This window comes from Pyrus communis, chromosome 17 (assembly GCF_041283825.1).
Source record: "Pyrus communis isolate YQ-2024b chromosome 17, ASM4128382v1, whole genome shotgun sequence".
Lineage (NCBI taxonomy): Eukaryota > Viridiplantae > Streptophyta > Magnoliopsida > Rosales > Rosaceae > Pyrus > Pyrus communis.
In genome coordinates, this window is record NC_142581.1 from 8187200 (window position 1) to 8209755 (window position 22556).

General features: G+C 36.9%; 3 protein-coding genes across 6 annotated transcripts; 1 reads left to right on the forward strand and 2 right to left on the reverse strand.

The window, feature by feature from the left end:
• Positions 1-186: 186 nt before the first annotated feature.
• On the reverse strand, positions 187-3969 carry LOC137707442 (zinc finger protein CONSTANS-LIKE 9). 3 transcript variants are annotated; one of them, XM_068446309.2, is made up of 6 exons: positions 3748-3969; positions 2341-3052; positions 1999-2217; positions 1448-1752; positions 1001-1136; positions 187-907 (listed from the first exon to the last, which is right to left on the reverse strand). In XM_068446309.2, the coding sequence occupies exons 2-5, from the start codon at positions 2926-2928 to the stop codon at positions 1001-1003; spliced, it is 1248 nt and encodes a 415-aa protein (XP_068302410.1). In that variant the 5' UTR covers positions 2929-3052; positions 3748-3969; the 3' UTR covers positions 187-907. The 3 variants fall into 3 exon arrangements, with proteins under 3 accessions (XP_068302410.1, XP_068302412.1, XP_068302411.1); XM_068446311.2 differs by having other exon boundaries at positions 1022-1136; positions 3748-3959; XM_068446310.2 differs by having other exon boundaries at positions 790-1136; positions 3748-3959.
• Positions 3970-8357: 4388 nt separating this feature from the next.
• On the reverse strand, positions 8358-16729 carry LOC137708266 (uncharacterized). Of its 2 annotated transcripts, none has more exons than XM_088689130.1 (16): positions 16233-16729; positions 15234-15946; positions 13121-14200; positions 12153-12848; positions 11966-12037; positions 11768-11836; positions 11584-11615; positions 11399-11486; positions 11146-11298; positions 10362-10553; positions 10202-10281; positions 10023-10095; positions 9848-9955; positions 9591-9696; positions 9360-9447; positions 8358-8792 (listed from the first exon to the last, which is right to left on the reverse strand). In XM_088689130.1, the coding sequence occupies exons 1-16, from the start codon at positions 16603-16605 to the stop codon at positions 8621-8623; spliced, it is 4095 nt and encodes a 1364-aa protein (XP_088545256.1). In that variant the 5' UTR covers positions 16606-16729; the 3' UTR covers positions 8358-8620. The 2 variants fall into 2 exon arrangements, with proteins under 2 accessions (XP_088545256.1, XP_068303409.2); XM_068447308.2 differs by having other exon boundaries at positions 11756-11836.
• Positions 16730-17481: 752 nt separating this feature from the next.
• Positions 17482-19546, forward strand: LOC137749150 (putative cinnamyl alcohol dehydrogenase 1). The gene is made up of 6 exons (XM_068489264.2): positions 17482-17647; positions 17734-17847; positions 17939-18169; positions 18403-18688; positions 18791-18941; positions 19086-19546. Exons 1-6 carry the CDS (start codon positions 17553-17555, stop codon positions 19283-19285), a joined length of 1077 nt encoding a protein of 358 aa, XP_068345365.2. The 5' UTR covers positions 17482-17552; the 3' UTR covers positions 19286-19546.
• The last annotated feature ends 3010 nt before the right edge of the window (positions 19547-22556 follow it).

The following is a 22556-nucleotide window of genomic DNA, read 5'->3' on the forward strand; positions in this document are numbered from 1 at the left end:
TGCAAAATTTTCTTTTACCTTCAGAAGATTTTGGGGAAGCAGCTCACAGAAACAATGGATAAACTCGCAGTTTACATTTGCAAGCGAAGCGGAATATATTTTTGCGTATAGTACAAAGATGTGCAACAAAACACCGGACTTTCTTAGCATCCAGAAGGCGTAAACTGAAATCCGAAAGAAACTACGTTTTGTCCTGCAACCGAAAGAACGGTGCAAAATTTATTGACAGTACATGTGATGCTACACACTAGAATTACAAGGTGAACTGTATTCCAATTAAGATACTACATCTTACGGCAACGGCAGCGAATTAACATCCCCCTCCTCTTACCGGTATAAAGAAACTACAAACTAATCTCCCTAAACTGCATATGTAAACCATCCCGTTCTTGTCTACCCAGGCCAACAAAAATGAAAGAGAAATTTACAAGTCCGAGTTTTAACTCTTAGGTCAGAGCTCATAACACTCAACGGCATACGTATAGATCATGTGCATGTCAAATGAACAGAAAAAAGGGGGAAAATAGCAATCCAAGGCTAACCTAATGACCGGAAACTACAAGTTCAGCTGCAAAGACGCCATGGCAGCCGCTTTTTATAGGAGTCATCGGAGCAGGAGGACAAAATATAATAACAGGGATAATCAAGGCATCAAGCATAGTAATGGTTTGGAAGACCAATGTGAATCCTCCAGGGAGAATAATTGAACAGATGAACTTCGGCCAGAGAAACATAAAAGGGAAACGAACGCTCTGAATAATGTCACGATCAGTCAATCTGTCATGGTGATTAGAATCAGAAATCTGCTCCTCCACTTTATTAGTGAAGCATCAGAACCTGGCCGTTTGCATCAACCCTTCTCTTTCAATGAAACCAAGGCCCTGTGATACAATCATACAGCTTTTCACTGCACAAGGAAAAGATGCATCAACTTCATCTACCATTGCGTAATAAGGATCAAATCGTCTTTTATATTATATAACATTGTTAAAAATTGTACTCAGTAGCTTCTGGTTCTGGCCTGGTTCAAAGGGTCATAGTCATAAGCTTCACCAGCTTTAATGAAGCGGCCCTTGACACGCTTTCTTACATCAGCCCGTGCTTTGCGAGAAGCATACCTCACCCTTTTCTCAAACCTATCGAAAGGACAACAGAAAATATAGATGTTCAATAGATAGCATGAAATTTCATAACCAAATAAGACTTCCGTGAAAGTGTAACCACTTCATCCAGAGGAAAGTAGAGAAAGAAATCAAGGTACCCTACATGGTTAAATCTCTATAAACGGCGAATAATAAGAAACAAACATAAGACTACTCCAAGAAGTGATCAAACAAAGTGGCGAAGAAACTAGAAAACGATTGCTGGCTTAATAAATGAATGAAGAACAAATAGTGGTCTGTGTGTGCACGCTTGCTAATATATTTACTTTTTGGAGTACACTTACTTGCGAGCCTTCTTCTTTTCCTTGTAACGCATAACAGCATTACTACGGTTAGCTGACTGCATGGAACTCTCAGGGCAAGGATGACACCATGGCGGCTCTCCCATGAGAAGCTTTGAGGACGCTCCACAATCTTGACAATCACCAGCACTACTCTCTCCAGTGACGCCCGAAAACGAAAGGTTTGAATGTGCTTGTTTTGCTGGAAAGCAGATAACTGGATCAGTTTTCGTACTCATTACAGAATCAGCAGATGCCTCGTTACTGCACGCTGGCTGTGGAGCATTTCCCAGTCCAATTGAAGACCCCTGGAAAAAAGCACTAATAGTTAACTACAAATACATTTTATAAACTCAAATCTGGACATACTTTACCAACTACATTAAGAAATATTCAAAAGAAAAACCCAAAAAGTTCTGAACGGCTACTTGTAAGATAAAGAAAGCAATTTTTAGTTATACAGTAGTCTAGTCTAAGACAAGGACCCAGCCAATGAACAAAAACAGTCGAAAGTCCGAGCATCATAAAACACGAAAATAAGGAGACAAAATTACCTCAGCAGCAACCGCATCTTGACAATCCCTGGACACGTTCTTTGCCCCAAACAAGCTATCAATCCCGCCATTCTTGAAAAGCTCTTCAGAGTGATTGAGAGATACACCAAACAGTTCTTCATAATTTTCAAGATTCAATTCCATTTCATCCATATCTAAATCATCATAAAGGTCATCGTCTTCGGGGAGTCCAGTACCTTTGCCCCCATGAGAGTACAGCTGTATGATCATAACACGAAATTCCAAAGGTCATTGATGAAGAAACTTCAAACTTAGAACAAAATCATACACATGACTGTACCCAACACTGTATTAAGATCATAATTTTGGAATAAAAATTACCTTAGGCAATGAAGCATTTACAGATCCGGACAGCTGGCCAACAACATGACGAGCATGACTACGTTCAGGCACCGAAGAGGAACCAACCAGAATACCAGACTTCTCCATTGAATGCGCAGCATTCACTTCATCCGCACCAGATGCACTTTGCCTAGTGTTACTTTCAGCTTGGCTCCAATCACTTCTGGTGCCGTTATCAGCGATGCTCATCAATCCCATTTCCTGCTCGCAAGTAGATTCTCCGTTAGAAGGTAAATCTGATACGAATGACCAGATAGACGACAGTTCGGCAGATGATGGGCAGCCGGAGTAACAATTGAGGGTTTGCCTCTTATGTCCAGATGCTGAAGTCGATGCTTGGTGACCCATCCAATCACAATTCTGACAAAGAGACACTCTCTCTTCTGTACATCTAACTGATGCAGGTTGTGAATTGCATCTTTCGCAAATAAGTGTTCTCAAGTGACGCCTAGAAAGGGCATTTGCGGAGTGGACATTTCTGTCACACGATAAACACAAGCATGCCGCATCAGACCGGCAGTGCACCATGGACCTTTGAACCTGGCAGTAGTCACACAGGTAACCCATGTTTCAACTTTTTTCTCTCCTCTTCTAATCAAATCTTCTCCAATTTATCCAAATTGAATGCGAATCCAACCGAAACTAGCTTCTCAGAAAGACCACAATTCTGCCGAGTGTATCTCACTACAACCTTCAAACAACATCATTAACACAAAATCAGTATTACTGCTGTAAAAACATCTTACAAGAACACGAACAAGTTTTCGTAGAGAACAAATTCGAAACAAGAACAACAAAAAGGTTCGTTTTTTGCCTATTGAAACAGGGAAGTTACTATGTCAATTATAGGAGATGCTATGATTACTAATCTGAAAAATTGGTTAAAAAAATGGATCTAAATATCTAAAACATCCCTTCAAACAAGAGCTTCACAAACATGTTTATTTTGTTAAAAAAAAAAAAAAAAAAAAAAAAAACCAGAAAAATTCATACAAAAACCAAATTTGCAGATGTATTTGGACAAGAAAATATAATCAGAAAGTTGAAAAAGCAAAAGCCTTTAACAAACTTGCATCACCAAAAACACAAAAGGTAGAATATTTTGGGTGAATTTAACAGATTAAACAAGTTTTGCAGCAAAGATTTTGGCTTCAAATTTCTCTTCAAAACAAAAAAATGAATAAAAGGGTGGTTCAATTAGGCCCTATATATTATTTCTTCACCATCTGATTTTTCAGATAAGAATTATCAGACCCACCAACAGAGGAAATATCAAAGTAAATCCATTACAAACACCCAATAAAACTTTGAAGTATAAATAAGCCTGAAAAATAGTAACAGAAAACAAAAAACCAACAGACAGAGAGAGCATTCGGGAAACTTTACCAAGAGAAAGGGAGAGGAGGATAAGATCTGTAGACAAACAGCTTTTGATATTCCTGAAGGACTCCTAAAGATATGAACTTTTTGGGGTTTTTTCTCCCAAATTTGTTGTTCTTTCTTATGTGGAGATGGAAAAGATAGAAAGATTGGGTTGGGGAGGAGGGGTGGGTGTGAGCATAAGCTTAATGTTATTGTTTTGGTGTCAGAGGGGCTCCAAAAGATGGTGACTTCAGCAAAGTTGATAAAAAGTGCATTACTTGTGTGGGTCCCTGTCATTTTCCTAGTGCAGGGAAAAAGTTAGGCCCTTCACTTTTCTAGGTCCCTCCATCGTATAAAACTGATATTTAATTTTCAAGCTAACTCCCTCTTAATATCTCTCTGATTCTCTGTTTTTTCTTTGGGATTTTTTGGGAATTTTTTATTTTCCTTTTTGGTATATGGAAATAAGGTGTAAAAGTTGTCAAAAGTGCTTCCACATGGTCCTTAATCTAATCTATATGGCCTAATCCCACATGATTTGGCATGTCATGTGTCCTAATCACTTATCTTACATCTGTCCCTAGATTTTCCGTTTATTTGTTTTTCTTTTTCCCCTTGGTCTGATTTTTTTACTTTTTTTTTTTTTTTTATGATCTTTTGTTTTTGTTTGTGGTTCTTTTCTTTTTTTTGGTTTATTTTCTTGCAAAGTAACGTTCCAAGCTAATCTAGATAGGATTATATAGAGCTAATTTGACCTTTTAATATCTTAACGGTTGATGTAAAGTTTTAATTAGAATTTAAATAAAATTCTTACACTTGACAAAAAAAAAACTCTAATCTAGTTTGTATGAACAAAGATTTGACTTCAGATCTAAGTGGATAAACACAATGGATTTGACAACCGACTTAACTTACACATGTCTCCTTTTTTCGACTGATGACAAAATAATATTCTTATTAACAAGGTAGGATATCTGAATTCCTATGAAAAAAGACGGACACATCATCTTCGTCCACTGACTAATTCACATCCGTTTCGATATTTGATTTGAGTTTTCGTTTGATTTTGATGTCCTAGACGGCCATCCAATCCAATCTTGGGGTATTTTTCTTTTGCACTCTCTTAATTTGCTACTACATCCCCTAAATCCAATCCTTAAAGCTCTAGAAACCTTCATATGAGTGTTGATGAGGCAACTTGATATCAACAACACAAAGACACCCCAAAAAGTGAAGGCAAAGTCTCCATATACAATTATTAATTTGACATTCAACAATAATAGGCCAATAATGATAATCGTGCTCTAATGAGTCATAACTCCATGACATAATATATGATCCCACTACAGCCTATATTTGCACTTTTCACACCTAAGTCCTATCATAACTATGGTGCATGCACCTCACCTTATACTCTACACGATTGAATAGGATAACCATAATTTATTGAGGTTGGTGTGTGTGAATATACCTTTTCTTACCTTTCTAAAAATGACAGATTCTATGCCATTTATAGCATTGGAGTTAATTAGGAAATAAATTTAGGTGTATATTCACTTGTCTTCGTGGTTTTAAATGACAATTTTGTATATCTAATATAGCATTGAGTTAATCTAATCAGGAAAAAATTTTACACTCAACGAGGTGTATATTCATTTGTGTTTGTACTCTCCTCACGTGACTACATGATGTTGGATTTGAATTCTAACATTAACGTTGGATTTGAATTCCAACATAAATTAACCTTAAAATGATCCTACAAATCAATAGGAATGTAATTGGAGTCTAATATCATGATTACATGAAATCACATATAATTAGCTTGTCCATCGTTTTGTCTTAAAGGGCAAGTTACTGTCATTAACGTCTTGATATTATTCACCAAAACTGATATCATATTATATGGGGGTGTGGAGGGGTTTGAATAGACAGAAGTCATAACCTAACAGCTATATAATCCTAGCAGTCCATGCAAACCCTACAACACAACATATAGACTTCTTATGATTTGTAGAAGACCATAGGCGTTCAAAGTTGCTTCCGCATACTTCAAACTCTTCACATCGGCTTCAATGGCTGCTAGAGCCTCAGGTCAGCCGTTACTCACAAGGTTTTGTGTTTTGGTCATTCAACCATCTCAGGCCAACACATGATGCATCATGGAACAAGACAATCAAATACAAAGGAAAAAGTTAACGTGTTGCATGTAAGTTGTTATCCAAAGTTAAGATTAACTATCATTTTTTTGTGGTACATCAAAAGGAAACAAGCCCTAGACTTGCCATATTCATTTATCTCTATTTTCTCCTGGCAAAGCTACGTGACTCGTTGTGTAACAAGAGTAATAAAGACAAATGAATATACAACCAAATGCAAGTAATTTTACGTCCTAAAAGCTAGGGTAGTTATCCATGTATCAACTCTCTTGTTTATCATACAAAATTCTTACAAATGGCCAAAACCCCAAAGAAGTTGGAAGCAACAAGAAAAGGTGGGAGGTGATAGGAAGCTAAGTATATTAGATGAGCTTAATCAAATGTATTAAGGTAAACAGTGTATTATGTATTGTGATTAGTGCTCAGCTAATTGTAATAAGAGATAAGGCAGGCCAAAGAAAAGACATGTGAGATTCAACTTACAGGAAAATGATCATCGCCGAATCATTTTCTTGGGTATCTGAAGGATCCTGTGATCGTGACTGTTCATCTTACATTGTACGGTCAGTTTTCGTTAGGTACTATTTATATTTGATTTTAAATTTTAAACTTCAAATTATTTATGATCTTATAATATACGATGAACGAACATGATCATGGATCTCCCTGATCCTCAGAAAAAGGATCCGTCCCAACTCACAAACGCCACTCTCACAAAAAGTGCTACCCTTTTGGCCATCTGTCAAATTTTTGTGTGTATTTACCAAACTAACCTTCTTGTGAACAATTTGTGTCTCTCACATCATGCTACGGTGCCTACATAATATCCTATCCTCTCGGTCCTCCCTGGGCTGGACCATCTGCTGGTCCTCCCTGGACTGGAATATCTGCTGGACTACTACTACCAGTCTTCCAGACTTACCAGTGGCAGCGGCTCCCCATGCCATTGATAAAGGCTAAAAGAGACCATTAACGTGTATTATATTAGCAATTGGCAATTAGCATATCATTTAAGTCCACCAAAAAAGGAAGAAAATTAAGAAGTTGACCTAAATCTATAAACCAGAACATCCTTAATTTATAATATATTAATTATTAAATATAAGCTAATCTTTCACACAAAAATCAAACTTCAGATTTAGAGGATTGTTTTTGTAACGCTATGCTATCAAATGCGTATCAATCTATTAATATCTCTTTCAGCATGTTTACGTTAACGAGGGATGGTGAATTTGATACCAAATTAGGTTGCTTATTGTGTGGCTTAGCCGAACTCCTCTCCCCCCTTAATGTAAATATATATCGTTGTACTAAAAAAAAAAAAAAAAAAAAAAGAAGATATATATAGAAGTCACACATGAACAATAGTAAGGAAAACTCGTGCGTAGGGACAATTAGCATGTGCTTGTGGGACCCACAAATCCATCAACGTCAAGAGCGTTAGATTGTCATAATCATTTTCAAACTGGAGGTGAGAAAATTCATTACGCGTGAGTGGCTATCAACTGTTTGTGGTTGTAAAGGTAAATTATGTAGCATTTTTTCAAACTCAAGCGTGCTCACGAGTGTGAGTGACTGTCAACCGTTAATACATGTTTAAAAACAATTATCAATGGCGTTTCTCAAACTCAAAACAGGGCACGCCAACAGCTGAGTTATTCATTGGACAAACTCTTGCCTATTACTATTTTGCTCGGGCGAATGACTATCAAAACCGTTAATGAGTGTTGAAAGACAATTATCAGTAGCAACCCTCAAACTCAGCATAGGGCACGTCAATCAGCTATGACTCATGAGTTATCCATTGGACAAACTCTTGCACATTACCATTTTGCCCAAGTGAAAATCTCAACTTGTCCCTTAAAAATCTACGCCCAGATACAATTTTAGTATATTTCGTAACAAATATGGATAAAAGTCCACCGAGGCTACTACCCGTATGAAACAGGTTGGGTGCCAATTGACCATTCAACTCAGATTTTTTCCAGGATTAAAAAGATCAAGAAAATATCTTGCACTTTTTTATTTTTTTGGGACAAATATCTTCTACCCTACAAGCCAAAAATAGATTTTGGTAGGCCACAAAGACAGATCCACCTGTCCATTTAAATTGGAGATTCCAATTTTTCAGAAAATATCTAGTCGACGTTGCAACAACAACAAAAACACATTTTTTCACTAAATAGGATCGACTATATGAATCCTAAAATGTCATTATGCTTGATTCTGTGTCATATCATCCGTTAAATCCAAGTGCTCTAAGTCTTTTCTTAGAGTCTCTTCCAAAGTTTTCCTAGGTCTTCCTCTACCCCTTCAACCCTATACCTCTATCATGTTCTCTGTTAGATCCAAGTACTAGTCGACATTGCAGCAACAAAATATTCCTTTTCCACTTTTCTTTTGGTCTGAAAAATAAATAAATAAATTTGTCCCCTTCCAAAACCCTACTAACAATTTGTTCTTTCTTTTGGTCGTCAATAGCAAAAATACGAAGACATTGCTGATCGTAAATGTTGGAACTTACAACAAAAGATAAGAATGTCTGCTCAACCTCGCCAAGTTCAATATGTTAGAGACCCTGCACGGTTCGAGCGATAGAACTCGATTACAAGAGTCTGCCCTATAGGATTTGGGTGAAAAACCCGAGTTATCGAACTATCTTTAGCTAAATATGCAACTAGGGTGACCTAAGGTAAATTCCAACGCGTTTGACCTCCCTTGGAAATACTCTGTGCGTGAAGTTACACCACGTTGGAGATACACTTGCAGAGCCTCATTATTCTCGTATATCCAGAATCAAGACTCTCAGCTGCAGCTCGTATTTCAGCTAAAAGTGACTCAGGCAGCGGCTTTTCTACTGCAGATTCGGAAGCCTGTATCTGATGTGGAAGGATCTCCGAGGGATAAATCCCACTGTCCAGAAACCAACAAACAAGTCACTATTTATTCAAAGCACTAGGTATATGCGCAACAAACAAGTCACTATTTATTCAAAAGCACTAAGGTATATGTGCGTATAAAGCACATTGAGGTATGAAAGGCATAGAGGATACTGACAGACGGACAACGAACATTTGCATGTAATCACAAGTAGTCCATATAGCATTTCGGAGAGCTTTAAGGTGGTAAAGACAAGGAGGGCAGTTTTGAAGTGCATTATTATTATTATTGCATTGTTAAACCACACATGATGATCATGATACCCACGAGTCATCACGTAAGAACCTAAATAAAAACAGAAGAGTGTAGTATTGTTTAGGAATCTGAATGTATTTGTTGGGCCAAGTAACATGATTAAATGTATACGGGTACAAAGAACGGATAAATGGGCACAAAACCTAAAACTGCAACAGGAATTTACAGCAGTGACAGAATACTTTAATACTGATTATATGTGACTCGTTCAACCATATGAAGCCAATTAATATTTCCAAATTAAATAAGCAACGAGATAGTCAAGGAAATTGGATAGGATTGTACCTTTTCAAACAGGTCACGTCGAGAGTCAGTGCCACTTGTCTACCACTCTTAAAGTTAAGGAAACAAATCTTCAGATCAAGCTGCTCAGCTATAAACAAGAACATATAACCAACAATTTAGTACAAAAATAACTTTATATGTGAAGGTGAGCCAAAAATTTATTCAGTGAATGATGGTGAAAGTTCAGATAAACAAATTGGTTATCACATTTAGAGGAGTAGATTTTGTTACCAGATGGAGTTTGAAAATTTGTTTGAATCAAATTTACAATCTCAAACCGAGCCAGGTGCACTTCCTCAACCACGTCTAGCAGATTTCTTAGCAGTGAACGGGTTACCTGCATTATATATAGACCAAAGTGAAAAAGCAGTATAGAATGTGGAGTTAGAAACACATTATCCACTTTGACCCTATGGGAATTGAAACCCAGTATCACAATTACTATAACTAATGCACGTAATATTCCATTCACTTAAATAGTAACATACTTGTGTTTCTTGTGCCAAAGGCAAACATCTCAACTCAGAACTTTTTTTGGTGACCTCAGCATTTAGCACAAAACCAAATGCAACTTGAACATCCATGTTTGGGAATTCCTGATGTCCAAAAAAATAACCATTTAGAAAAAGAATAGTAAAATAAACAACCTAATGACCTCAGTACCTTTGTGATTTTTATATCATTCATATTGTGTGAGATGGCTATGTTTGATGTTGGGCCCACAGTACCCATAAACCTGTATATATCATCAACATGAAATCACATGTCATACTTGAATTTTGTAACAAGAAAGAAAATGTCCATGACTTAGCCAAAAGAACATCCAAAGAGAGAGAAAAAACCTTTGCAAGACGTAACCATGATAGCTGAGAAGAATGTTGTAATGGCCATTCTTAATCTCAAAATGATCAATATTCCAGAGCTGTTGAAATCACAGGTGTCTCTTAGAAAAATAAGACATTTATTTCGTGTCTGAAAAAAGTCATATCATGTAAAAAATACCTGTAAATCTTGACATATAATCCTGCAACATGCTCTTGTCTTCAGTTGATGTTGAACTAATGAAATAGTATCGGCGCAACTTGGTTCTCCTTTCAACTTGCAGTGGACGTGAAAGAAATTGCTTAAGTTTTTTACATCTCTGTCTAAAGCTTTAAGCTCCTGCCTCATTGTGCTTACATTATCATAGGAAGCCTGACAATAAAAGGTTTATATAAACAAAACTCATGACCTGAAACTTCATTATCTTCACATAATTATTTTTTGTAATATCTATAAGCTGAACTGGTTGTTTGAGAAAGACAAAGGAATAAGAACGGCTTTCTTATGCTGTATTCATCTTATTTAATTTTCTGGAACGTTTTATAACAGAAACCTGTCACCTGTTTTCAAATTCTACTAATAATTTTATTTACTGCATCTTCCTTGGAATTTGGTTCACAGGAAAACTTTAAAGAATAGTACTTAACTCTGATTAATATATTCCCAATAAAGTAGGGTCTACCTAGAAATTAATAAAATCGCATTTCTATTGCAAATATACATTCTCATGTAATGGCTTTTTTAAAATAAAAAAAGCAAAAAAAATCATTCACCTTGCTTTGTAGTTACAAAAGGTTTCTCTGGTTTATAATCTTTGCAACAGTTTTCGTAAGTGTTTAAAATCCTTCTGTTAAAAATTAGAGAAACACCGGACAGATAAATTGCCAAGAACAATTACTGAAGCTACGATTACAGGGACAAAGAAAATGGTAAATAGATCCCCAATCTTAGAGTTCATGATTACCTCTTGTTCACCCTCAGAATTAACTAGAGAGGACTGATGATGACTATCATCAACATGAGTCTGCCATTCACTAGGTTCAGACTGACAACGAATGTAATTCAATTTCAGCATCTGAGACTTCTGAATTGCAGAGCGTAAGAGCTGTACTCTACTCTGCAGGCAAGTATAAGTCCAGGTGACAAACTGTATGCATATCTAGAAATGAAAAACATAAGAGAGCCAACCTTAATTAATATTTTAAAAAAATGCAAACCTGTAATTTATCGCGCTTCACTTGCATTAACTGCAATTTTGCCTTTTCATACACTATTTTATAAAGCAGCAATCTTGCTTCAGCTACTCTGCAAGGTTAATGTCAATGCTTATTAAGCTAATCCACATTCCTGGACAGGTAAGAATTCAAAAAAAAACAAAAAAAGGCATGATGAAAGACACCACCTTTTATGCCCAACATTGATGCAGTCGAACTTCTGTACACAGTAAATACCATTATTAGCATAAAAATTGAAAGTGTAGAAGTTCTATTAGATTTAAAGAATACTATCTGGTCCGACTATAATATGTAAACATGTCCATAACAGACCCTGATTGACCATTTAATTCAGCAAACCTGAGACTGGACCTCAGAACACAATGTCCCATATTTTTTAGCCTTCAATAGGTGGACCAGCATATCATCCAGCACACCGATCTACATGATCATGATAAAACAGCAATGTCAACTAACAGATACAGATAACAAGCCTAACCATAAGATGGTTAATTCTATCACCCAGATTAGATTTTACTTGGGAGGAAGTAATTAAAAAAAGGAATATACCGCTCTTAAATTTAGTTTTCTTGCCAATGGAGAGAGCAGTTGTTCCGTATCTCCTGAGAATTTTACTAAAATCTGCAAGAGGGAAAACTGAAGTAAGAAAAGGTATGAAAATAAAATACTTATCATATCTGCCAGAGAACCTGGCTATTCAAGTAGATTATCACAAAACAGGAAATAGTACACACACATCAGTCCAGCACTTCCATATTGTATCGCCCCCACACTTCACTCTGCCATCGTAACCTTTATTTGACTGATGCAGCATGAACTCTGGATTGCAGTTCTCACTTCTGGGAACTTTCGGGCTTTTCTGGATTCTGGGGATCATATCTGTACAGTATCCATCCTCAGAAATTATTCCTAGGTTTCGTCGTTTCCGTCCAACAGATTTTTCTGAATCTTGCCCTGTAAATGGACTATGTGAATTATACACTCCCTGATAACAGTCATCACTACTAGGATGACTATTTGAATTGGACTCGTGAGATACTAGGTCTTTCCCAGCAAAGGGTTGCATATTCTCAGTGTCAGCTGCATAAGATGAATCCAGCCTGGAGGGGCTATCTGTTGACTCTTTTCTTGAGGGACTCCAATTCATATCTTTTATGAAGGGACTACGAATTGGCTCTCTCACAATAGGACTTTGAATTGGGTCTCTCACGATAGGACTTCGAGTTAGCTCTTTCACAAAGGGACTTCGAATTGGTTCTCTTCCAGGACTCAGAGTAAGTTCTTTTGTGGGAGGACTCGGAGTTGATTCTTTGCTGTGGGGACTCTGAGTTACCTTTCTCCCGGTAGAATTCAGGGTTGGATTCTCCCGGGGTGGACCCTGAGTTCGCCCTTTCGTGGAGGGGTTCTCAGCTGACTCTTTACTGGAAGGGCTCTGCATTGACCATTTGCCGAACAAAATGTCAAACCCTTAAGCAACACAGAACAAGTAATGATATCTCTAAATAGAACAGCCTAGTATTTAACAGCAGCCAACTAAAGCATGGGAAACTATATAAAGCTGTTTTCAAATTTGAGTAAATATTAGCCCAACACCCAGCCTACTGTGTATAGAATGAGCATGGAATGCAAAGCCGAACAAATCTGTGTGGTATGAAACATAGGCCCTGTGTCCATGTCCCTTTAAAATTTAGCAAATATACAGACCTGAAGGTATTGTTCAGTCGTGCTGCGGCAGACATATGGTTTAGAATGCAGTGTTTCTGCTCCACCTGGAATGCTTTTATCTGGGCAGTTTAGAATGACTGCACCTCTTGAAGGTGATTGGAAGTTCTTTTCAGATTCAATTTGCAGATGGGGAGGATTATCTTCTCGTTCACCTGCCAATATGGGAGCAGTTCCAGCAGAAACCAATAATCCTTCAGTGGGAATTTCTAACATCAAGAGGTGCTGTGTCATTTTGCTTCCTGATAATGACAGCTGAGAGGGTGAAGCCACTGCTTTTCTTGGTGTGCCAAATGTATCCTTCAAAGGAGTGTCTGTAACCATGCTATGCTGAGGCTCTTCATCTTTATCAAGGTCTGTGGTCTCGTTAACCTGGCTCAACATACTGATGTTTATTGGGTTCTCATTCCCATTTCTATTCGTGTTACATAAGCTTTTCTGTCCACTGTTGAGATCAGGCATAGCTGTTAGCTTCTCTAAACAAGCAGTAGGAGAATTAGAAAATTTGCATTGGAGATCTTTGCTAATGTCAGCCATAACATTCTTTATGGGAGAATTCACAGATGAGTAACTTGATAATCTATATTTTAATTTTTCAATTCCATCTTTGAGACTAGAAGCACAAGGAGAAGGCTCAGGAAGTGTGAATCTAGAAATACTTTTCTGAATTGATGAAACCCACTCATTATGTTTTGTGTGTTCCGCACTTAAAAAGGAACCTGGTTGTTTCGAGGATGGAGTCACTATCCTTGAGTGTCTTGCCAAATTAGGAGTATTCCAAACCGATTGCTGATGTCTAGCAGATAACAATAATATGGACCCCTCCATCGGTGATCTATATTGTTGGTCCAAATGTTGATCTCTATTATATGTTTTCTCCTTAAGAGAATATTCTTGAACCATGCCTTGACTTGAATGTTGATAAGCAGGTTCATGCTGGACAAACACATTAAACTGAAGTGCTTCACTATTGAATTCTGGTAGGACTTTGCCATTAACAGCAGTTAACTCCAATTTTTTCATATCCCTTGGAGATCCAACTTCAGTGAATTCCTTATTCACCTGCAAAGAAACCTGTGCATCAGTTCACCAATACAAAAACTCACATTTATCTAATTTTTTAACACTTCCCGTTTTCTTCACTGGTAATGTAAACATATAATATAATAGAATGAATAGTTAACTAGAATGCAAGCACTAATAATGCATCAATTATGCAAGCTAAAGTTGACAGGAATAGGACCAGTCCTGAATTGTCAAGCATGATAACTCTAAGATGATGCTATTAATAAGATAACAACAGATATTTAGTTTCTTTTTGGTGTAGACTGAATGGAATAATGGTAAAATGTGTATTTCAGTATAGAACAAGTTGATTATGGACATGCAACTACAATAATAACATGATGACAATCAAAATTAAAAATGTACTTTAAAATGATAAATCATCATCCATCACAGCAACTAGACTACTAGACAAAATCTTTGGCAACTGAGGCCATTTACTCCAGCTGAAAACTAAACTATCAGCTTCTGTTGTCCAATCCAAATATCCAACTTCCAAATTTTTCTACTGAAACCCTTCATGTTTGAACAGCCAAATTTCATCAACCTCCAACAACTTAATCTCACATAAAAAGCTACTACATTACCTTCATTCTCACACACAATTTTTTTTTTTTTTTTGGTAAACAGGGGGTTTCTCACACATTATTTTGAACAAAACCCAACCATAGAAAAGTCCAGTATTTATTTCCCACGCCCACAAAACAGTCACAATCCATTTTATCAAACAACAAAAGCTATAAGATGGCTACACTCCAAATTTCCAAATCAGCTACTGGCACTCTCTGTTTGAACCATTATTAAAACTTGTTTTCGAAGTACATAAAATCATATGCACTGGCAGGACCTTTTTGGTTCAAGTGCATGAAATTTCACCCTTCCAACAACACCACAACCACAATCCTCACAACAACAACAAAGAGTCTAAGACATGCATCATCAAATCTACTAATTTAAAATACCAAATGGATGAGATCAAACCAAACTGCTAATGGGTCTATCAAATCCTGATTGCAAAAGACATCCTTACATTGTTTAATTGATTCAGAGTCTGGATTTGGCCATCAACGAAGTCACCAGCAGCTGGATTACGACCTCTGTTAGATGAGGCATCATAAGCAGTTTGATGAAAAGAACCACCATTTGCCTCACTCAACTTGATACAAGAAACTGATTCTGCCTCATTAGGCGTGTCATTAGTGCCAAAATTGCCCATTTCAGTAGTTCTACCATTCCTCATGTGGCCAATCTCATTTTCATCTGATGCAGATACCTCATCCCCCTTTGGTGACATTGAACTGGCAGGGACAGCAACAGAGTCAGCATGCAGATCCTTGCTGCCTGCTGCCAAAAGTGCATCTAATGAGGGAGATAGTCTTCCATATTCGTACTTACGTGGGTTTTCTTCTATAATACTCATGTCATTCGAATCTTCGCCACTTCTAACCTTATCAGCAGGGACCGAAGACTGAGGAGTAAGCATCTTCGGTTTTGTTAGAGACATGAGACTTCCAGAATCAGTAACACTGGTATTATGGATTGGCGTCCTCTCTTCAAAGGCAAGGCGCACTGCCGTTGGGGTCTTGAGATCTCCTCCGGAGTCTGACCTTGCAAGACTGCGGTAATGCATTGAAAATGCTGTAGTATCCAATGTAGCTTCATGAATGTCATCTGAGGCCGCGGAATCAGATAACCGTCCTGGTCTAATGAAATTGGCCGATACAGGGCCAAAGAAATTGTCTTCTGCAAAAATAAATCATAAAAAACACTATAATTTTCGACCAAGACACTTGAATATTTTACTCAGTGGAATTACTACCTAGACAAACAAGAATCTATGTAGTTAAAAATTCAATTATCTGCAGCCTATACAAGTAATTTAAAGTCGATTATAACGTAAGCTGGTAATATAAAGCACCAATTACATAAGCCATTAAGTGCTAACATCCTCTAAAGAATCTTCCTTTACTTTCCTAATTGTGTATTAATTACTAATTAATAAAAAAATAAGATAAAATTTATAGCTTACCGTCGTTGGAGGTAGCAGAGCCCGGAACACTACTCCCAGGAGAGGGCGATCCATTTGGCCTGAAAAACGACTTCCTCCCGTCGTCGTTTTGGTCATCGTCCTCGGAATCCCTAAAATCGTCGCTGTCACCGCCCAAGTCCCTAAAAAACCCTATCACCGGGTTCTCGGCCTGTGCGACGTCGTTTTGAGAGCTGGGTCGGGGCTTGGGGTCGGGAGGTGTGTCGTACTCCTCGTCGCGGTTGAATATGTGGACGGAGGTGATCTCGGTGTCGGCGAAGCTCACGCGGCGGGAGCGCTTCTGCTTGATTCTTAGGGCTATTGTTTCCGGTTCGGTCTCGGAGTTGCAGGGCTCATCGGGGCCGTTGGAGGACATTGGAAATGGAAGAATCGGAGAAGGGAATTGGGGAGATTAGGGTTTGCAGTTTGAATTAGGACGGAGCAGTGCGCTGTGTGTCAGTCATTGTGGGACTGCGCAGCGGGACAGAGAGAGAGTGTGTGTGTGGAGGGAAATTATTTTGATGGTTTAAAAATGTCTCATCATCTACGACTAGTCGTTTCGTTTGATTCGTTCCTGTCTGAATTTAAATTTTAGTTTAGGTGCTGATTTAGGGCACTCATTCGTGATGCTAACAATTTGTATCAAAGTATGGTTATTATCTCTAAGTTATTAACAATTAATATTACAATGCCTATTTCATTCTCTAAACTCCACTATAGACGTCATATTATTATGCTTTAGTGGTATTTTTAGTAAGTTTTTTTTTCAGGTTATGTCATACCAATTTAAGAAGAAAAAGAAAATGTTCGAGCTACTTAGTTACTTTTTGCAGTGAAACCACACACTGAGAGAAGGCGATCATCTCCTCTCTCCTACTCGATCTTCGGTTGGGTCAGAGGCTTTTTCGGTCGAGGTTCAATACATCCGCCAATCATAGGATTCTCAGCTCAATTTTCTCTCTCCACCTTTAAGTTACTGTATATAGAGTCGGCCAAGGACATTAATCCTCAAACATAGTCAATTAGGACACTTAATTAGGATCCAATATTCCATAAACATTATTTTAATTAGTTAATACGGTTTAAAAATAGGTCCACTTCCATGAACATAAGAGATAAGAGTCGTGACCACCTTTTTCCTTGTTAATTTCTTTCTCAAATAGTTATGATGAAGTGATATATGCGCATGCCCTTGCGTCATCGTTACATCCTCCTTATACCCTATCGCAAGTATATAAATAGGTCTCGTTTTACTATATATCAACAAACCCACAACTACTTGTCGATCTCGTTCGATCTCTTACATATATATATGCAAGCAACATGAACTCAGAAAATGCAAATAAGGGGGAGGATTGCCTGGGATGGGCTGCAAGAGATGAGTCTGGGGTTCTTTCCCCTTACAAATTTGCCCGCCGGTACGCTCGATTTCAATTAATTAATTAATAATTTGCATGCTAAACGTACTGCTTAATTAACAATGAGTTTGTTAATGAATCTGCAGGGCTGTTGGGAGTGACGATGTTTCCATAAAGATCACACACTGTGGAGTTTGCTATGCTGAAGTGGTTTGGACAAGGAACAAACATGGAGATGCCACCTATCCTTTAGTGCCTGGGTACGTATATATGTGCATCCATTAACTCATGATTTTATTTTTATCATATGATTAATTCTTAGTTAACTACTGCTTAATGTACAAATTACAGACATGAGATCGCCGGCATTGTGCAAGAGGTCGGTTCAAATGTTCGCGGATTCAAAGTTGGTGATCATGTTGGAGTGGGAACTTATATTAATTCATGCAGAAATTGTGATTACTGTAATGATGGTCTTGAAGTTTACTGTGAAAAAGGAGTTGTTTACACTTACAATCGTCTTGACGTCGATGGTACCATGACGAAAGGTGGATTTTCCACTTACATTGTTGTCCGCGAAAGGTTGGTGTCGTTTGTGTCCTCTCATCAGAAATCTTTTAGTTTGATAACAGTCGCATTGCCACGTAGCGTTACTAATCAACGTGTTAAAATAAGCATTAACGGGGTGGTTGATATTTCATGTTATGTCAGCATCATATAACCTAATTGCCTAATGCTCAAGGAATTATAAGGCAGGTTTTTCAATTCCCTGAGAAATCAATGACATTGTTGGTTATGTATTTGAATTTATACAGGTACTGCTTCAGGATAGCAGAATCCTATCCATTGGCTTCAGCAGCACCTCTTCTTTGCGCCGGCATTACTGTCTATTCTCCAATGATACGCCATAAGATGAACCAACCCGGTAAATCACTAGGCGTGATTGGCCTCGGCGGTCTTGGTCACTTAGCCGTGAAATTTGGTAAGGCTTTCGGACTGAATGTAACAGTTTTCAGCACAAGCACATCAAAGAAAGAGGAGTCTCTAACTCTGCTTGGTGCAGACAATTTCGTGGTCTCATCCGACCAAGAACAGATGAAGGTAGAAATGCACAAGCCTTCCAAATTTGGTCATTATTTGCACTATGTTATGAGTTGTTGTATATTTGTATGTAATGATTGTATTAACCTTCATTTTATGCAGGCCATGGCTAAATCCCTCGACTTCATCATCGATACGGTATCTGCTGATCACTCATTTGATATGTACATGTCGCTTCTGAAGACTGCCGGCGTTCTTGTCATGGTTGGGGCACCAAATGAAGTTAAACTGAGTCCTATGAGCCTAATTCTGGGTACTGCAACATTTTCATTGCTCAAAGTTTTGGTGCTTTTAAAATTTAGAAAATTAGTGATTTTATGCTACATTAAACAATGCGGTGGTTTACTGATTAGCTGAACAAGATGCATTGATCTTTAAATTTTTTTTTTTTTCACAGGTATGAAATCGATATCTGGTAGCGTGGCGGGTGGTACGAAAGTGATGCAAGAAATGCTAGACTTCTGTGCTGCTCAGAAAATATATCCCAACATAGAAATAGTTCCGATTCAGTATGTGAATGAAGCAATTGAGAGGCTTATAAAGAAGGATGTGAAGTACCGGTTTGTGGTGGATATTGAGAACTCCCTGAAATATTGAACGAGGAAAACTCAGATTTCTACCAAAGAATCGATGAGAAGGCATATATATATGCAAAAGATTTGCAGAGAATTTATCTAATAGGGTTGTGGTTTTTTTTTTTTTTTTTTTTTTGTTGGGTGTGGTTGTCTTACTTTTAATGGAAGTGTTTGAATTCATCTCCTGCCTTGTGTGTTAGGGCTAGTTCGGTAGTTTGGTGCTTTTAAAAAATTGTTTCTGTTGTGATATTAGAATAAAAGGGTTTTTGAACTTTAATCCTTCAAGAAGATTAAAATTTAATAAAAACCTAGTATAAGATTGAATATTGATTTTAATCCCTTAATGTGTACTTAATTCAAATTCATATTATATTTTTGTTTTTGTATTTAATAGATAACTTATTTAATGTTATTACATTAAATTTATTATTATATACATTTTAATTCATTAAATTTATTTAACTTTCTCTAATTAGTGTACCTAAACGTCTGTATCATAATATATTTTACTAAATTAGTGTACCGAAATGCCTGTACCTAAATTTATTTAGTGAATTAGTGACACATAAGAAAATACGTAAAAACATAAGTGTACCGAAAATTCCGTACCTAACTATATGATGTTAAACTAGTGTACCGAAATGTCGGTATCTAAATATATCATACTAAACTAGTGTACCGAAATGTCTGTACCTAAACATATTATACTAACCCAGTGTACCGAAATGTTCGTATCTAAATATATTACAATGAATTACCGGCAGATAAGAAAATATGCAAAAACAAAAGTGTACCGAAAAATCTCTACGAAAATATTTTCTTATATAAGATGCTTACCATAATGAGAATTAAAATTTATAATATTTTCATAAAATTTAAATTCATAAAATTATAAATAAATAAAAATGACATTGAATTCATATGCTGACATTAAATAGAGTCTAGGGACTAAAATCAATTTTTAATCTTGTATAAGACATTTTTCTAAACTTCATCTTATTTAGGGATTAAAAACTAGTTTTTTTTTTTTTATCAAATAAACCGTTTTAAAATAAAATAATTAAGTGTTTGATAAAATGTACTTGTAAAGGTACTTTTAACAAAAAAAGTAGTGTAAGAATGTTTGATAAACTTTTATGTAAAAGTGTTGTGATTGTGTAAAATGACCATGAACGCAAGTACCCAGATTGCAATTCGTTCAATTCGTCCATTGATTTATTGAGTCTTAACTCAAGTAAAAAATTTACATGCAATTGAGATGTTACGACGACATTATATTAGGCCAATCACATGCCTCTAGGTATTTTTAATTTCCCCAGTTGACATCACATAGTTTTTTAGATAACATCACACTTACATCTTAGTTACATGTTCTTCTTTGAAATTTAAGGCACATGCAATCAAAGAGGCAACAAGAAAAGAAAGAAATCTTGTGTAATCCAAGAGGCAAACAAGAAAGAAAGAAATCTTGTCTATAATATGCAGTTACTGACAATTTTTAGGAAAAAATAGTATTAGATAAGCTCATTTTATACATTATTATTCACAAACTCAAAACCAACTCTTAAAATATATATTTTTTGTTCTTACTAAAATTACAGTAAATTATATTTTGCCCATTTAGGTTTGGATGCAATTGCAACTTCATACATTATCTTTAAAACATTAAAATTTCACTACAACTTTAATTTTATTACAATTTCATACATCCGTTAGTCAAATTGTCAATTTAACCATTAAGTGATGGCATGCCACTACATTTTTGCTAACGTGGATGTCACTAACATGCCACATAAGAAAAAAAATTATTAAAAATAATAAATAACTTTTTATGCTAATATTTTTTAAAACATATGTAATGGGCCCCACCACCATTACTATTCATCTTCAACCTCCTTCCCCTCACCGCAACCAAACCCCCCACCCACCCAAAAAACCCGCAACCCAAAAACACCCCCCTCAACCAACCCCTCCCCTGCAACCTAAACCCCCGAACCCCACCTCCCCTGCAACCCCCCAACCCAAAACCCCAAAAAACCCAGATTATTTGTGATCAACCAAAAAACCCAGATTTGTATCAACCAAAAAATATATGTGTGTGTGTGTGTTCTAAAATAGATTACCCAGAAAAAAAATAGAGGAAAGGTCGGAACCTATTGTCCCCTATGCCGCTCTCCCACCTATTTCCAGCAACCTCTTCCATCTCTTTCTCTCATTCTAACCTCAAATTGGCGTCGATCGAACCAATGAGACGCAGCCAGCAACGAAATCAAAAGGGGATTTTGGTATTTGACAATCTAAGGAGTAATGATGTGGAAGAATAACGGTGGGTCAGTGCTGTGGTAAAAGAATAGCGGTGGTGCGGTTTGGAGGATGTATGACTCCATTGGTTGCTATGGCAGAGATGCCGAGAGAGACGAAGGGTTTTGGGTTTTGGGTTTTGGATTCTAGATTGGATCTAAGGTTGCTGGAGTTGGGGATTGTGAACGGTGTCTCATCGGATCTAGATTGTGAGGGAAGGGATTTATGAGATGAGTTTCGAGATGGGTTTGTGAATGTTCGAGATAGGTTTCGAAATGGGTTTCAACTATGTAGATGATGTTCTGGGTACTGATATGAAGGTGGCAATCGCAGGACGAGGGATGAAGGACGGCGGGATTTGGACGAGAGATAGAAAAGAATGTTATTTTATTTTTATATTTTCCAAAATTTCAATTATACAAAAAACTGTTTTTTATTAATTAATATTTATTTCTTTTTTATTCACATGGTGCAAAATTGGCTACCATCCTCATATTTGCCACATCATCACCTAACCATTAACTTAACAAATTTTCTAATGATGGTATGAAATTGAAATGAAATAAAAATAAATATATGTGATTGAAATGTTTTTAAAATGTTGGATGAGGTTGTAATTATCCTTAAACTTAAGGGTGAAAATGTAATTTATCTCTAAAATTATGTTAACAAAAAACCGTTAGACTTCGTTACCTAACTTGTGGTTATGGCCAAAGAGGTCTAGTTTAGGCTAGAAGGTCATGGTCTCATATTTACAAACAAGTCAGTTGACTAATTTGAATACCAATCAATTGGTCATATTAATGTGATAAATTATTGGGTTACACTTGTGTTAATCAGAAAAGAAGTCACGAAAAACTCAAGCGAGATCGAGAAGTTCAAGAAAGATCAAGAAGCTCAAGGTCCAAGGGGCTTAGAAGAGAATACTACCTAGCACTAAAGCCAACTGCCTTTGAGCTTAACTCGACCAGAACATGTAAAAAAGCTTTTTG